Source organism: Ips typographus, linkage group LG4 (genome assembly GCF_016097725.1).
Source record: "Ips typographus isolate SLU linkage group LG4, UJ_Ityp_2.0, whole genome shotgun sequence".
Lineage (NCBI taxonomy): Eukaryota > Metazoa > Arthropoda > Insecta > Coleoptera > Curculionidae > Ips > Ips typographus.
Window position 1 is genome coordinate 2,159,684 of NC_138425.1, and position 16,960 is coordinate 2,176,643.

General features: G+C 38.2%; 1 protein-coding gene across 8 annotated transcripts; it reads right to left on the reverse strand.

Annotated features, from left to right (window-relative positions):
- Nucleotides 1–35: 35 nt before the first annotated feature.
- LOC145728388 (uncharacterized) lies at nucleotides 36–15,197 on the reverse strand. 8 transcript variants are annotated; one of them, XM_081978581.1, is made up of 20 exons: nucleotides 14,696–15,047; nucleotides 11,220–12,025; nucleotides 10,875–11,159; nucleotides 8,445–8,517; nucleotides 8,341–8,381; nucleotides 7,757–7,960; nucleotides 7,410–7,667; nucleotides 7,132–7,357; nucleotides 6,876–7,079; nucleotides 6,719–6,820; nucleotides 6,559–6,669; nucleotides 6,304–6,490; nucleotides 5,907–6,052; nucleotides 5,720–5,853; nucleotides 5,422–5,668; nucleotides 4,135–4,329; nucleotides 3,895–3,957; nucleotides 2,349–2,620; nucleotides 1,670–1,824; nucleotides 36–1,378 (listed from the first exon to the last, which is right to left on the reverse strand). In XM_081978581.1, the coding sequence occupies exons 1-20, from the start codon at nucleotides 14,722–14,724 to the stop codon at nucleotides 1,109–1,111; spliced, it is 4,008 nt and encodes a 1,335-aa protein (XP_081834707.1). In that variant the 5' UTR covers nucleotides 14,725–15,047; the 3' UTR covers nucleotides 36–1,108. The 8 variants fall into 8 exon arrangements, with proteins under 8 accessions (XP_081834707.1, XP_081834706.1, XP_081834705.1 ...); XM_081978580.1 differs by having other exon boundaries at nucleotides 4,135–4,311; nucleotides 10,875–12,025; nucleotides 14,696–15,050; XM_081978579.1 differs by having other exon boundaries at nucleotides 10,875–12,025; nucleotides 14,696–15,049.
- Between the last annotated feature and the right edge of the window lie 1,763 nt (nucleotides 15,198–16,960).

Sequence of the window (16,960 nt, forward strand, 5' to 3'; positions counted from 1 at the left end):
TGATTTCTCGAAATCAGGATTAATAGTACGAAATGTGGGTTTTAAAATTACTTTATTATTATAATAACAACACATGTATAGTAACATATATATTTGGTGGACAAATAATTATTCTTAGTAATGAATAAGTTTCTGCTTAATTTTATATTTACACCAGTACACAACAGGATAATTTAAACAGCAAATACAGCCAGAAACAATAGTAGGTTTTTAACGGTAAAATAGATGGAACAATTAATAAGGACTTATCAGCTTTAATGTTAGTAGTGTAATTTATTCAAGATATTTAGAGAAAACTCTTTTTTGTTTACAACTTTTGTTGGTAGAGCGGACATTTATTACAATCCGGTAGAAGTTAGCTAATCGAATCCTTTTCATTAAATTTTTGCACATCCCCGTTTTAACGGTTTTAGACACCAACCACATATAGAAACAAAATACAGCTTTGATATTATCTACATTTTGCAATTTTCCACCTTTCCCAGAAAATAAAACCAGTAACAACTCTAATAATATCACCTAAAACCTCTAGTTTGGAATAATCACAGACCTAAAAATTGCTCTAATACCATTAACACAAAAGTGACAGTTCATACGGCAACCGCCGAAGAATAATTAAAACAAATTAACAATAATTAAAGGCGACAGTGAACTCAAACCAGGACATCCTACTCAGGGTCGTACGTTCAAGTGTATGTTTTCTTTTAATAGCACATTATGTACAAACTGAATAAATTTATTTACAGTATACATTATTAATTTAAATAACGGAAAATTATAATTTATTGTTATTATTATTGAGGTCGGTATACGTACCTTTTCTATACAAATGTGTTTAGCCTCTAGATATATACAGAGATCACAATCGAACATTACGTACAAACGGTTTACCTTATTAATGGCTTAGATTCTATGCGTTTATGATGAGTTAGAACATTAATACGTTACCGCTAAAGCCTTAAAAGGTTTACAGAAACAGTTACGGTGGTACAAATTTTCCCATCATTTTGATCGAGAACGTTTTATGGTGAAAACTTTCTCCATCAACAACAGATATTTTGGCCTAAAATTGGACAACAAACGTTCAACACACAGGGTAGGGTGAGATCTAAATAGGCGTGGGCAAAACAGTAAAATCTTGCAGGGCGCACTTGACCGTTTCGTAAATGGGACGATTCTCGTCGGTTCCGTAACCCTCGGGGGTGCACAACGTCTGCAATTTGCTCAGATACGAGTCGAAATTCTCTTGGCCGATTTTTTCCTGGGGATTTCCACCACCAGGTAGTCTCACGTGCTCGAGCAGCGTGATCACGTTGTTCCTCAAGCTCTCGTAATACTCGTTGAGGTTTGAGCTGCGCTGCGTTAGCGCCTGCGTTTCCTGGTGGCAAAGGGTTTTATTTTGTAGTCCTATCGGGTTCTTTTTTTAGGTAAGTACCGCTGGGACACGAAACGCTAAGTTAGTTTGCTCAAAGACTATTAAAAAGATAAGACTCTTCCTTCCGTGAATAATTTTAAAAGTGGGCTCTGCCTTTTGTCTTATCTTTTTAAATAGTTGAGCGGGTTAGGAACTGGACTACTTGCCAGCTCGTGTTTGTATGGAACTAGATTAACCACTCTCGAGGACTATTTGAAAGACTGTATTCAAAAGTAAAACAAACCACTAATTTACCTTTTCTCCATGCGTTAAGTGGCTTTCCATTGCGTTTATATCGGATTTAAGTTTGAGCATTTGCGATTCGACTCTGGCGTTTTCCCGTTGAAGTTCCGAGATTTCGGCCTCCAACGTCATCAGGTCTTCGCTCCCGTTTCCACTTTGCTCCATTCCTGACGAAATAGGCTATAAGTACCGGCCGTCCAAATAAGAGGGGTCCTCCACAGAGTCCCATAAATTGAGAATGCTAGAAGCTTTAAACAAAAACGGGTTTTGAAAAATATGGCCAAAAATATCGCATATACGATTATTAATACATTTTCAGGTCGCCACAACGTAACCGAAATCTTTGGCAACACTGTTTCGAGTCAAATAGCAAATCAAAAATTAATATTGTCAAGAAAATCAACTACTTCAATTGGGGTAGTTTTCACCAAAACTGCAGTGTTGTCTTGAGCTTCGGACGTTGCTGGAAACATTATTGCAGAGACAATTTTCTTGGCCATTATTTAGTCACACTTCTAGCTTCTCGGTTTATAGAGATTCTTATTTGGACACCCGGTAACATAAATAGTACAATCACCTATGAAGTCTGACTAATCAAAATTGAAAAATCTGTATTTCTTGCAAATTTTGACTCTTTTATACATATTTTGATTGTTGTAGAGAGTAATTAATAACTTATTCTTAAAATTACCTGAATATCCCTTAGCATAAAACGGCATATCTTCCGGGTATTTGCTGCTCTTCTTGACCGTTTGCCCAGCCACCGGGCAACCGCTAAGGGACCGATGCGTTAAAAAAGAACCGTTAATGTGACCAGTTCCGTCGCACCCGGGGGTGGGACAGTTCACCCCTTCGAATTTCATGGCGGTAGCCGCCGCCACCGCTGCCTTGTGCTGCTCCACCGTGCCGCCACTTTCCAGAACGCGCATTTTGTTCCTGTTGGCGATCGGACAACCCGAAGCGCTAAAAATGTGTTTTCATTTCAATATATTTACTCAATTAAGGGAAAAATTACATCAATTACTGCTTCAGCTATAGTTGTTTCTTAGATGATTATTTCCCTCATTGTACTAGCAGCCAATAAAATTCAATGAACCTTTCTAGTTCGACCAATGAGAGCCGTTATATACTGAATAAATCCCTAGTTGCTAAAATTTTACACTGATTATTTCCTTCCTATCAATTTAGACCAATCGCTATCAAGAATTAGTATGACAAATGTAAATTTTAAGTGGAAAAATCACTTAACAACTGTCAACTTAGCTGTCAGCAGTTTTTCCGGAAAAAAATTCGAAAAAATTGCACACTCCTCACAGCAACATAAAGAATAGTGTTACCCTTTCTAGCTTGAAAGTTATTGTTCTTATTAATTATTGTTCTTATTGTTTTAATTAAAATATAATGTTTATTTAATTGAGGAAATAATCTTACTAAATATCCCTCATGTATCTAATTTTGCCTGTGGAAAAATTGGAATACTCGTTTCTAAGTTACTTTTACAAAATTACTTAGAAACTCGTTTTTCCGAATTTTTCCGGAAAAATTAAATGCACTAGGGATATTACCCCCGAATAAACACCTCCTACCTTTTTCGAATACGTTTTTTTGAAGAACATTTGATATTAAACGAAACCGGATTTGGACACATATAAAATTTAAGCTAGTTTCTTCAATATTAACAATTAATAAGCCACTATAACGTAGTTTCCATTAAAAAATTACATAAATTAAATTATTATGACGTCTGATTGTCAATCTGAAATGTAAACAAAAATGTACATGGCTGAACGAAAATCTGTCGTCTGCTGGGGTGAGTTCAATATTATCATTAATTTCATCACGTTTAGTTTAGTATTTGTGTTCTAACTAAGGTGTTTTCTTGTTAATAAACTAAAATGTGAGTTTTCAGGAAATAATCTTGACATATACCCCTCGGCGTTCACGTTTTATCACGTAAAATGTGCATTGGTAGGTTTTTTGCAAAATTTTTCTTTTAGGCAAATGGTTTCGACTAAATAATTCTTTGGAAAAAATCCTTCGACTTGCGGTCTCAGGATTTTATCGTCGAATTATTTAGTCTCAATCATTTTCCAAGCAAAATTTTGCAAAAAATCACCTATGCACAGTTTACCCGATAAAACTTGAACGTCTCGGGATATAACCTATGAATATTTTCTTTCAAGATGAGAACAAACGACAAAAATACACATTTACACTTTGTCTTACATATACGTTACCTTCTATGTGAAAGAAATTTGCCAGTTGCATGTCCAGATCCATCACAACCCGGAATTGGACATCTGAGAGCGTGTAAATTTCGAACCAAATTTCAAAATGAACATTTTGATTTACCCACCCAAAAATTACTACTTTAGCAGCTATTAAACAGAACATTTTTATGATTGTTCAATAGCAGCAAAACATAGCAAATTCACTAAAGATGTGCCCGAAAACTAGATTATTGTGTAAATAATCACCTTAGAGGTTCAGAGTCCTGGCCATCTCGCGGTTTGCTCTTTGGTTTGTTGGCTCGCGGACATCCGGACAAACTGCGATGGGACGAATAGTTTCCGGTCACGTGGCCGGAACCGTCGCATCCTGGGGTGGGACACTTTAGTTCTTGCGAGTGGGGCTGCACTTGTGTCCTGTCGCTTCTAAGACAACCAGAAAGACTGTAAAGAAATTGCGTTGAAATGTCCCTTATGGATGAGACAAAGTGAAGGAAAATTAAGGCCCAGAGTTGTTAAAGGTAACTATTTCTGATACGTCAAAAGTACATACCCATTTGTGGTACCATTTGAAATAAACTGCAAATATTTTTCGTTGAATTGCTCGTTTTCACTCATTCTAACTTGACGTTTTACCTTTAAACAATAACACTGGTACCAGTTAAGTTCAAGGATAGTACGAAACGTTTTTGATTAATTTGTCGTAAACACCAGTCGGTAACGAGTAGAACGTGCACTGAAAACCAGCGCACTGCTGGTTCATATTGGAACAGTTTTAGACACCCATACAAACTTGTGTAGGTATATTTAGACTGGTAATTTACGGCCGAGTATAAAATGCAGGAAGTGGTACTGTAAGTAGGTTTACGTGGTTTTAAAGCGAGCAAAACAGTAAACATTCAGGTTTTAATCAAAGATGGTACATTTGCTTGCTTCACTTATCATTTTGTATAAATATTTTAGTTTGCCCTGATATCGGCAAAATACAAACAAACTAGACCACCCACGAGAAAATTGATATTTCTGGTACGTGCTGAGTTTATTACAGATGATTTCCTTCCCTATCAATTTTAACCAATCGCTATCAAGAATTAGTATAACAAATGTAAATTTTAAGTGGAAAAATCACCAAACAACTGTAAACTTAGCTGTCAGCAGTTTTTCCGGAAAAAAATTCGAAAAAATTGCACACTCCGCACAGCAACATAAAGAATAGTGTTACCCTTTCTAGCTTGAAAGTTGCTGTTCTTATTGTTTTAATTAAAATAAAATGTTTATTTAACTCAGGAAATAATCTTACCAAATATCCCTCGTCCATCTAATTTTTCCTCTGGAAAAATTGGAATACTCGTTTCTAAGTAATTTGTTTTAACAAATAGCATGAGCGAGAGTGGTTTTAAAAATCCTCGTTTTCAACTCGGACAACAAACAGAAACTCGTTTTTCCGAAAAAATTAAATGCACTAGGGATATTACCCCCGAATATTATTTGATCAAAATTGTTACGGAAATACTGATTAGACTAAAATTCACTCACCCATCTTTACTAGAAGACTTGTCGTGCTGAGGTAAACTGTGCTGCGGTGGTGGCATTGAATAGCAAGCACCAGGTGAATACCCTCCAGGTGGAACTGGGTACCCGGTGGTAACGGGTCCTGGATATCCACCAGGTCCGCACGGATACCCCGGCGGTGTAGGATATGGAGCTGAGTAAGGATTAGAAGCGTATTCCGCCGGTACTGTCGTCATTCCGTAACCTGGGTGCGGACTCATCGATCCATATGCTGATTTGTCAAAATTAGTATCTGGCCTAAGAACTAGTAGTTAGTTGTTACCTGCAGGGTCTCGGTTGTAAGCGTCCATGTAATGAGAGCCACCACTGTCTGGCGTTGATTCTCGACTGTAGCCCGAACCTGGAGCTGGTGCCAGAACACCTGGAGGTGCGCCACTAGCTCCGAATGGTCTTACGCTGTTTTATTTAATTTTTAACACAAATAACAATTTTGTTATTAACAAACTGACCTATGTGACAGTCGACTGACACTCAGATCCAGTGTTTGCCCTTGAGGACTGGGCACTTGAGGGCTGGCAGATAAATGAGGACTGGCCGCCGCCTGAGGGCTGCCTGCCACTCTTTGTCCGCCGTAATGGGGCGAACCGTAGGTCACCTAATTTCATTAAAAAGGATCACATAGTAATGGATGTAAACGTGGTCAAGATCGGTGAATAAATAAAGAGTTGCGGATAAGTGAGCACGCTATGCTAATGCAAAGCTCCAACAGGTGGCTTCGGTTGCCGCTATAGAACAAGGGAATTTAAATAATTTATTAATGTAGAATGATTCATCGAAATGAATACAAATCCCACGGATATAAATTTGTTTCATAGCGGAACAACAGTTTCATAGGATTGAACCTACCTGAGGACTAGTTGTAGTGACACTGGACGTGCTCAAATCAATAACGGAACCTCCGGGGGACGTGTGAGGTCCTGTACCCTTCATTTGCACGGCTTGGGCGCTAGTCACGCATTTTACCGACAAATTAATGGCAGAAAATCCGACTGGTAAAGGTGCGCCACTGGCAGCGTCGTATTGGTACATTGCCCTAAAAAAAAATTTCAATATCACCTCAGGAAAACAATAACTTTCGATGGTAAAACATTCAAAACTGACCTGGGATACAAAGGGCCACTAGGTTGTTCCTGGTCTTCCTGCTTCATCATAGACTGGGCGTTTGCTACTGCTAATTGGTGCTGTTGTGCCGCCGCTGCTTCTTGTTGGTACCTAAACTCTACATTCCATTACCTGTACTGGTTCTTCAACACGATATTACCTATGCTCCTGAGAATCCTCCATGTAACCGTAAATACCCTGTGGAGGAACCCTTGGAGGCCCTAGAGGTTGCTGGAGAGAAACGCATTGTCCAGAATCGTACCTACAAAACACCCCTATCAGTACATTTTTATAATTAACAACTAAAGGGACCCAACCGTTCAAATCCATTGCTACCAGGATCATAAGGTCTCTGACTTGCTGCGTTCACCAAAGACGAGTCGTAGGACCTATTTACCAACTCATTGGAGTAGGTAACAACAGGTCGAGCTATAGTAGTAACAGGTTCATTCATTTCCTGATAAGCCCTTTCTCTGTGGTACATTTCTTCTTGTGAAATCGGGGAGTGGTGGTATGGGGATCTATTTTTTAATAACGGTAATTTGGACATATTTTCTTAAAATTTCTTGTTACCTGTGAGGCATCTGATGTTCCATGTTATAGCCTGGATGTGGCAAATGGTGCAGCTGATGAGACACTCTGGAATTCATTGCCTCCATGCTGGATATAGAGGAGGAATTTGAGTCTTGATTCATGTAAGGCTCGTAGGCCGAGCGTAGATTAGCTGGAGGGGATCTGCATGAGGGCGCTGTGGTCATTTCAGTTTTTGGGATCAACAATTGTTCCGTATTGGAGCCTCCTTAATTTTTAGTTTGTATTAAAGTTTAGTTGGCTTGGGTGTGAAAACTCACCAGAAGGTATGTTGCAACCAACGCTGGTGGGGGGTAACTCACTTTTAGGAGCTTTTAAAGCATCGGGTTTTACCAAACTCCCTTTAGTTGAATAGTATTGCTCGTAACCTCCTCCAAGTTTGTCGTCACCGCTTGAGGTTGGAGGCAATGGGGTAGTAGAGTAAGAGATGTAATTTGTTTTAACGTCATCATTAGGGCTGGGAGTTTTTTTGCCTCCCTCGTACGAGGATGACGATGAAGTGTAATCACTTTGGCATGCTGCTAGTAAAATAGCTTAGTAAGATTTATGAAAAGAGTAAAGCACTTTAAATACATCATCTACTCCCACTGGCCCAGGTGAAACTTACCAAAAGCTCCCAAAGATAATCCGGAACTCTTAAGTTTAGAGTGAATGTTGTTTTGATATTTATGCTCACGGGCGGCCTGTTTATTAGCCGCCGCCACCGGACAACCGGAAAGGCTCCGGTGCGAGTTCCGGTTCGAACTCACATGACCTCTTCCGTTACATCCCGGAGTGGGACACTTCAGGATGGTTTCGTGCATGGCCAGAACTAGATCGACGCAAAAGAATCAGTGTGTGGATAGCCCGATTTAAATCAAACAAACCGAACAAAATACCAAAAAAAGGGTAGAGAGATGAACTGAAACAAAAACATCCACACACACACTGTATCTGGTACCATCTGGCACTGGAAAGATTCTTTTGCGTGGTTTCTAGTAAGTGGGAGGATTGAGTCAATGTGCTTAAAACAAAAGGAGAAGCAATGCTGATATGCTACATGATAATTTGGAAAAATGCTCTCTACCCCACAAAATTATTGATGATGATAAGCAAATGATGAAACTAAGAAGCAATAAGCTAGGGAGGAGGTTTAGGATGTCTAAATTTCTTCTAAAACTAAACTAAAATGGGTACGCAATATTCACTTACTTTCTGGTGTTACTTTGTCCTTACGGGGACATCCAGAAAGACTGATTATACAGACAATTATTATTAATTTATGATAACAACTACAATGTTATTTTTAATAATACCTTCTGTGGTGGGAGTACAGTCCGGTCACGTGACCTTGACCAGTGCAACCTGGGGTAGGACATTTGCCTCCTTCTGAAAAACACAATAAAAATAGTATTTATAAGAATATTAAAATTAAGCCACAAATCGACAATTTTGCACATTTGTTGAAATTACAAAGGAACAAAGCTTGGGATTTTAATTAGGAGTTTTAAAATTCACAAAAAAACATACAAAAATGACACATAACAAAGTTGTCTTTGACACTGCAGCATCCAGATTTTCTTCCACTTTAATAAAAGTTATTAGGGCCACATGTATCCCAACTTGTTTACCACGAAAACGGAAGGGGGGGAGGTTACAAAAATAAGCAAAAAGGAGGAAAGGCAGAAACGAGCTAGTTTTTTTTTGGTCGAAAGTCTGGCGTGGCAAATTAAAAGAACGAACACACATAAAAGTTATGCGCCGAGCTCTAAGGGCGGCTCCGCCCCACGGTCGATTAGCCTATCGTGGGGCCCGGGTGGAGACTCACGAGAAAAATCTTTTTTGGAAAAAAAGAAACCGCAACCGTGAATGGCGAATGGTGCGGGTGCGCGTGGATCGGACATCGCACCTGCGGACTAGCGTCACGACGCCCGTAACCGACGAAGACGACGTCGACGTTGGCGAGAACCTGCAGAGATGCGGTCCTACGTGGAAGGGCCACGCTGTTCAAGCGAATTTTTTCACGTTTTCTTATTCCAACTTTCACATTTCACATATGTATTACTCTAAACATTTAAAGGAATGAATGAGGGTGAATTGAAATATGTTAATAAATGAACCAAGAAAAAATTACAAGAAAACTTGTGGTGATGTGAAAAAAAGCCATACAGGAAAAACAAAAAAAAGCTAAACAATGCAAACCAAAAAAACTAACTAGAAAACAAAAATTCATATTACTTGTAAACCAAAAATATTCAAAATAGAACTAAAACGATGAAAATAAAGGCTGCATTATTTTTTCTGAACTAACAGAACTATTTGAAAAAACTAGATCGTAACTGAATATTTAATATTCTACAATGATCACTATGAAAGCATTTTCGAGTAATTTCCATAATTCCATCAATGGTAATCAGAAGCTCGCTAAATCCGTGTCACACACGTTGCGTCCCAAATTAGCATTCATAGCCAGATACATTAAAGGGCGATTAGGGTAAGAAAAAGGGTTGTAACTAACGTCTTGCGGGGTGGCATTCAAAAAGCCAGTTTTCACGCCAGTCACGTTTCTACGTTGACAGACCCCGACTTCTTATTATAACTCCCAACCTAGTTTACATATGCGAATTTTCAGTTTGGTTGTTTCAGGTGAATCCACTGAGTTTTGCCAGAGGTTGTTTGGCATAAAGTAATGGAGGAACAACAGTCGGGAGCTTTAATTTCAGAAAACCACAAATCATTCCGAGGTGCGCGGCCAATAATTCTAAATATTATGGCCCGGCGAGGGTGCATGAATTTAAACCCCTTACTGCTAATAATACTAAAATTAAACTTCCTCCCTTCACTTCTTCTTCAAGTCAAACATCCCGTTTGCTACGTCCGCTATCAATTCCCCTCGTTTCGAAAAGTTAATAGTGTTTTACCTTTTCGGTATTTTCGATAAGGAGTTACATCTTATACTAAGCAAAAGTACGGTTTCGTTATCATAAAATTTAACCGTGTTAAATTAAGAACTGCTAATGTTTTCAATTATTAAAGAAACATAGTTGTCTGTTTTAAATGAATAGAAAAACAATGCTTTAATTTTGTCTTACTCTCAGAATGTGTTATTTTTAGTTAATCTAGCTCAGTAGAGTTTTGAAGTGTCATTGAGACGTATACATTAAAATATTTTCAATTTGTTCACTGTTTTTGGCAAAGTACTTAAAGTTGCTTTTAAGTAAACTATTACAGCGATTGAGGATAGGAATTTTTTAATTTCCTTCTTGAATTTACAATTTTTCCAGAAAGAACCGTGATAAGTGAAGCTTGAAATGGTATAAGTTATTAACAAGCGTTTCTTATAAGATTTACATATTTTAGATTAACCTCCCCTAAACTTTAAACATAACACACAAAAACCTTATGTAAACGTTGTTTAGAATAATTTTTCTTCACAATGCACGAATATTCAGCCTGATTACATTTCATTAGCAACGTCTATATACGGAAAACGAAATATATGTCGCTCGGATGCATGCCTTCCCCACCAAAACATACCCACTAAGCACACGGAGGTAATAAATATAATTTTCCACTATGAAGGAGCAGCGAACTATAATTACGTAATGAGGGAAGCTCCCGTCATTCCCTTTCATCGGGAAGGAATGAAGGGCGTCGCGCCACTTGGCACTAACGTCCTTAACTTTAACGTCTCATTTTAATCATTAATAGAAATGATTGATCAAACTAACGTGCACAAGACTCACCCCTTCCTATGCTGTTTGGAGACAGACTTCCCCCGGGTGCAGTCACGGTGACTTTGTCTCCCGAGCTATCCGCCGAGGATGATTCTCTCGAGGAGGCGTCCTGCATAGAAGTCCGCGATCTTATGTTAGCAGGTTGCAGGATAGTGTACTGCTTGTTTGCGGCTTCAGGAGACTTGGCGGCTACTTCTTCCACCGGTTTGAGTATGTTTTTGGGTTTGTCCTCTGAAGAAGCTGCCTGGTCCATGCCGGGATATCCCACAAAAGTGGCTTCGGCAGGGAATGGACCTGGAGGACGACATAAACTGTCACCACCTTTAGAAGTTGTACGCGCCTCTTGGCACGGACCTAAAGTGCCTAAATTTTTGTTACTCGGTTGAGGAGGTCGAAAAGCTGACGTGGTAGAAAAGGGAGAAGTCTGGAGTCGTCCCGAATGTCTGGAGAAAGGCGCGAATCCTGGACCGTCTCGTTTCCTATCAACGAATGAACTGTCAGTCTCATCGGTGCTAGCTTCATTTTTTTCTGATGCAGCTTCAGACATGTCAATTTCCAACTCGTTGGACGAGTCATCGGCCATTTCATTAAAATCTGGCGGACGATAATCGCTGCTGCCGCCACATTTTCCTTCTTCAATCACCTCCTGTTTAATTCTTACAACTTTACTTTTGAAAGTATCAGTTTTGTCATCCTCTCGCAGCGTGATAACATCTTTCAAGGAACACTGGTTGTCGGTGCTTGAATTCGACGCTGACGAAGGTGACATCTTGACTGCTGACTTTTTCTCATCGAACAGGTTTTCGAAAGCTGGAGAATCTTCATTTTGAGCGCCGTAAGTTCTGGCTCCAGGCCAACTACCTAAATTTTTTAAAGCAGCCTCGGTTTCCCTTATCAAAGTCTCATCCGCTGTCCCTTGTCCCGTTGGACTTGAAGATAATCTTTGGCTCTTCTTCACGGGGCTACTGGAAGGATTCGGAGGCAGTACTCGCTTCTTCTGGGGCAGCACCAGAGACTTTGCTTCTTCCGCCGCCTTTTTGCGTCGCTTGTCTTCAAGTGTTTCCAATTTCGTAAACGTTTTGGCAACTGTTGCCATACTACTATGGCTTGTCTCTGATTTGCGTTTCTTTAAGTGTTGAAACCCGAAGGGACGATTTGATCTGGAATAAAAGACGGCATTGAAATAGTAAAATATCGTTTCGACGATCGACAACAAAATAAATTTAACTGCGCCCTGATTGGGCCATTAAGTTACACGGGTTTTATTGCCGGCACGAAGTGATTTTCTTCGCTCGTCATTTATACATTTAAGGTAATTTCTAAGCGATTTAGATCCAATCTAGTGCCGTGAAAGTATTATTAAAATAAAACTAGTCAGGGTAAATCGTTCAAGAAAACAAAACGATAACAAAATTCGTTTTAAATTGAAATATTCCACAAGCTTTTTATATCTATTCAGAAAATCTAATTCTTTAGTTTTAGGTCATAAAGGGGGTATTCTTAGTTGTTGAACACACACAAGTATGGCTCTATTTTTTGCAATAGAGCCATACTGGCTCTAGTTTTTGCAATATTTTAATATGCACTTAATTGGATTCATGTTAATAATCTACACTGGAGAGGCATTTAATAAAGGACCTGGTTGATTACCAGCTTATCAGGTGGTGTCTATCTAGTCATTAAGGGCTCTGCCCTGTGGATTTGCCGAAAGATAATTTTAGGGCCACGGGACCAACGAGGGCAGAAAGGCATTTGTAACGACCGTGGCCGATCAATTCTGTTTCGGGTTTGAATTTGTATTATCAGCATTGGAGCTTGTTGTACAAACCGTAATTCATTAGTCGGACAAGGATTCATTACTGCAACTTGATTACCGCTAAGTTATATTAGTTTTTCAGTTTAGTCAATTAAATTGTAAAAACCCTAACCTGGTATTAACTAAAACTTTAGGATCGATAAAAGAAAAACCTGAGAAACACAGATACATCCCTAATAAGTTTCTTTTCGATCCCCTTTAAAAGCACGCATGCAGTAGGGCAAGGGTGCGTTTTTACGTTTCCAGCCCTTAAAGGGAGACCTAACGTTTCAGGGCCTGATATTAATATTTTCCCTTTAAGTGGGACAGAAGTCGAGGGACGGGAAAATTTGAAGGGAGAAATCGCATTGTTTTGGGTTAATTAGTCTCGAATATCGACTGATATTAGACCAAGGGCGGAGAGGAGGGTTTAAAATGCATGGCACAACACTAGTGCAAAGGAGAGTGCCCGATCTGACCGAAGTAATCGGCAGGGCTGATTATACTCTATTTACTAGCTACTAGCAGTAATTTCTGAAAATCCCCGAGCTCCTGTTAAATACAGATAGCTAAAGTAAGGACCATCCAGCGGGATAAACTGGTTAATCCTGGAAGGCACTTTAAGGCGGGTTTTGAGTTTGGAAGACGGTAACTTTGGATTGAAAGTCGGTCCGGATTTGGGGAGGATCATTACGAGGAAGGGCTTTTCTAATTTGCTCTAAATAAAAAGTACTCAAAGTTGTGGCTCTAAACGCGCAGGTGTTTGGTTGTTTAATTGCGTTATCGATAAAACATCTAATTTTGTCATCACTTTATGGGGCCCCTTTTTAGGGTTCGTCACACGAATATATCTCACACATTTTCTGCACTGTAATGGCATTTTTAGGGTTCGTTTACCCACACACCAGTTTCAAACAAAAGTTTTTCTGTTTAAACATCACAGAGAATATTGATAAGAGGCTTCTTAACTTGCTGGTTATTGACAGTACCTATGGTAAGTCATGGGCGGTTTTCACGTAAATTTCAGCACGGTGTACACGTAATACCACACTTTTAGACAACTGTCAATAAAGCTTTTGTTTTTACAGTAGATGTCATATAATAATATCACTGTAAGTTTCTAGCTTAAATCTACGGGGCAGATAAGGTGACTAAATGTAATTTGTCTTATTATTAGTTAGAATTGCACAATTACTTTAAACAATATTAAAACTTTATGACACTTGGATGCAAATTAATATGTTTTATCACTTTTTCCTAGTGTCTTAAAATCACTAATGTAAAAACAGTTCAGTTTTGGAATAATTGTAACTTTTTTATTTAAACTCTTATAGTTTTCACTAAAACGCTATTAGAAAGAGGATAAAAAACACTACAAAATGAGCCAAAATTGGCCTCTCTAGCTCTTCATGTTATCGAGATATTGAATTTCAAAAAGCGGTTAAAAATACCCCTAATCCCCCCCTTTGTTTCAATTTTTGTGAAAAATGAAAAATTTTAAAGTGCTTTTTTTGTACTTATTTCACTTAATTTAAGGTCCTTTGGTATAAATATGTTTTTTGCTGTGCATTAGAACCCTCCTGGAGCAAAATAAAAAATTGCCAAAATTGCACTTTTTGGTAAATACCACTGTCTCCATTGTTTTTGATGTTTTGTTTAACATTTTTTACTAGATTACCAAAATTTAAGAAATAAATGAAACTTCTACGATAACTGTCTGTGAAACTAAGTTTCTCCGAAGTTTTCCAAGACAAAATGCTCTTTATTCTGCTTTTGGGGAAAGTTTCCATTTTATAACATTGCAAAAGTGTGTTATGTATTATTTAATGCAATATTTTGTTAGTCTTTTACAAAAAGTCATCCATGTTAGGTGTGATTATTTTTTCAGAATTTAGTATGTTTCCTCTCACACAACCTTATTTTGATCTAAGTCCTGTTTGTTTATACTTTTTTATATTTATTTTTTATTTTCATACTAGTTTGTTGAACAAAGCAGGATTTGAGTATAATCTAGTTTAGAAAGAAAAAAAAATACCTTGTGGCATCACAAACAGATTCAATCATTTTCACAGGCAAACTCTGTCACAACCCCACCAATCCATAGCGTAACCACAACGACCAGTGCCACCGACATCGACCGCCAAAGTTTCCCAACAAAATTCAGACCGAAAAACTTTTCGCGTAAGTTTCGCACCAGTGGAAAACTGCACCTGGAAACTGCACGTGCCACGTTTCCGTGTGGCGGGTCGAAGCTGAACTGAGGGAAACTCGAGTAGCGAAACTCTTGTCGGACACACGGGATTTTAAAAGCGCGCGCAAGATGCAACCCTCTCTACTTACATAGTCTTTCCGCCCTGTTATATCTGCCCACCCTAATGTATGAGGACCGGTCGGCCTTTTTCTCTCGTGTATACTCCATGTGCTTGTATGTACACCAGTTTTTATTTTTTTTAAATCAGAAAATTTTGATAGTAAAAAAATGTGTATCATACACCTCAAAATTATGAAATGTTTGTTAAAGCAGAAATTGTGTTTCCACCCTGTTATATCTGTCCACCCCAATGTATGAGTACTAGTCAGCTTTTTTCTCTTGTGTATACCCCATGTGTGTGTATGTACAACAGTTTTTTTAAATCAAAAAAAATTTGATACAATAAGAAAATGTGTATCATATGCCCTTAAATTATGAAATGTTTGTTAAAGAAGAAATTGTTTTTCTCTATGAAATCCAATCCACAGGTGGTATTTGAAATTTTAACTGTTTGTGAATAAATAATAACGTTACTTGATGCACAAGTAATTTATATTCTTCATCAATAATTAACTACGTTTACCCTGTTATCAGTTTTTATTACATTAGGTACTTTCATTTTGAATCATACTGACTTCGTTCGTATTAAAAATCACTACAAAGATGTAAACAGTGTGAACCGAGTGCAATGCACGCACATAAAATATTTAACGATCATCATTACAAAACTTTTTTCATTACCGAACTATCTGAAATTCTTTTTAAAATACCTTTTTTAAAGTCAGTCTCGTTTCATCCACCCCCAACCCGTTTTACTTTTACATTAAGCGCCCCGTCCAAAATAGTTTTTTTTTTGTGCCGGGATACTTTTTAAAAAGTTCGCCTACATCACATAGTTAACGGAGCGTTCCGGTGCAATTTCAAAAAATATTTTATTAAAAAAAATCCTTTGGGAAAATACTTTCTAATGAAGATGGTTCGTATTTAATATTCTAATATTCGTTCGACAACTGTCGACGGTAGATGGAGCTACAAGTTTCCTTCCTCCATTTCAACCGGGAGTTTTGAAAGAAACTTCCTCTCCCTGCCCATCACCATCGATTTTCCGAAAAGTTAGGTCGAAACGTAAACACCATCGATTTCGCAAAATTCATGCCGAGCTCCATAAAAAAGTTCACTTTAATTTCAAACTGGCGCTAACTTAGTCCGAAACTTTGCCGACACAAATTACACTTACGTTCTTTGTACTTTCTCTTTCTGACTTGTGTGAACTAGTTAGCCGAAGTTGGTGGGGTAGGTCGAATTTTGGTCGCCCAACTGATTTGAATTAGCGAAACTTCTTTGTGTTCAACTTTTTGTATTATACTACACGGGGCCTCCGAAACTTCTGGACCGACGGAGGAGATTACTTCTGTCAAACCGGGAAAGTTCGTAGACTTTGGGGGAATTAAAAAATTTTTGAAAAGTTGTTAGCCAGAGTGTCTCGTTTGTTCCCGTTTTCTTTGCCCCAACTGTGCTTTCAAAACTTTCGAGTTCCTTAACCTTGGCTTGGAAAAGTTTACTTTAATGGTAACTCTTGCTCTTTTACCACTAAATTAATAGCATTATAGTTATAATTTGAATAGTTTTAATATTCTACATACATGACAAGTAGTAGTAAATAAATTGACTTATTATACCAGTTCTAATTAACATTATATTTAATTCAGTTTTAATAAGATTTTTCAAAGCTAAAAATTGACCATTTTACGACTAAAATTAACGGGTAAAAAAGGTGGCATCAAATAAAAAAAAATGACGTTCTAAACGGTTCTTAATTAGGAAACTAAATCCGACCCTCTTTAAAAAAGATTAAACCGTGTGTTTGTGAATGCCGTTTGAGTGACGTGGGCTCTCCCTCTTTTGAGGGAGACTTGAAAAAGTGGCCGCGTTAACCCCAAACATTTCATTTTTATACCTTAAATATTATGACGTCAAATATTCGTTATTTAATTTGTTCCGATCCGGGGGTATTATTTGCGTTAATCCCGCCGAAACCAAGCGGCATTT

What these genes read in the sequence shown, in the direction of transcription:
- LOC145728388 (XM_081978579.1), bottom strand. Translation starts at nt 14,724, where the DNA reads ATGATTGAATCTGTTTGTGATGCCACAAG. An exon ending in CTGTACTCCCACCACAGAAG is followed by an intron (nt 8,382 to 8,444) that starts GTATTATTAAAA and finishes CTGTATAATCAG; the next exon opens with TCTTTCTGGATGTCCCCGTA. An exon ending in GGACAAAGTAACACCAGAAA is followed by an intron (nt 7,961 to 8,340) that starts GTAAGTGAATAT and finishes GCGTCGATCTAG; the next exon opens with TTCTGGCCATGCACGAAACC.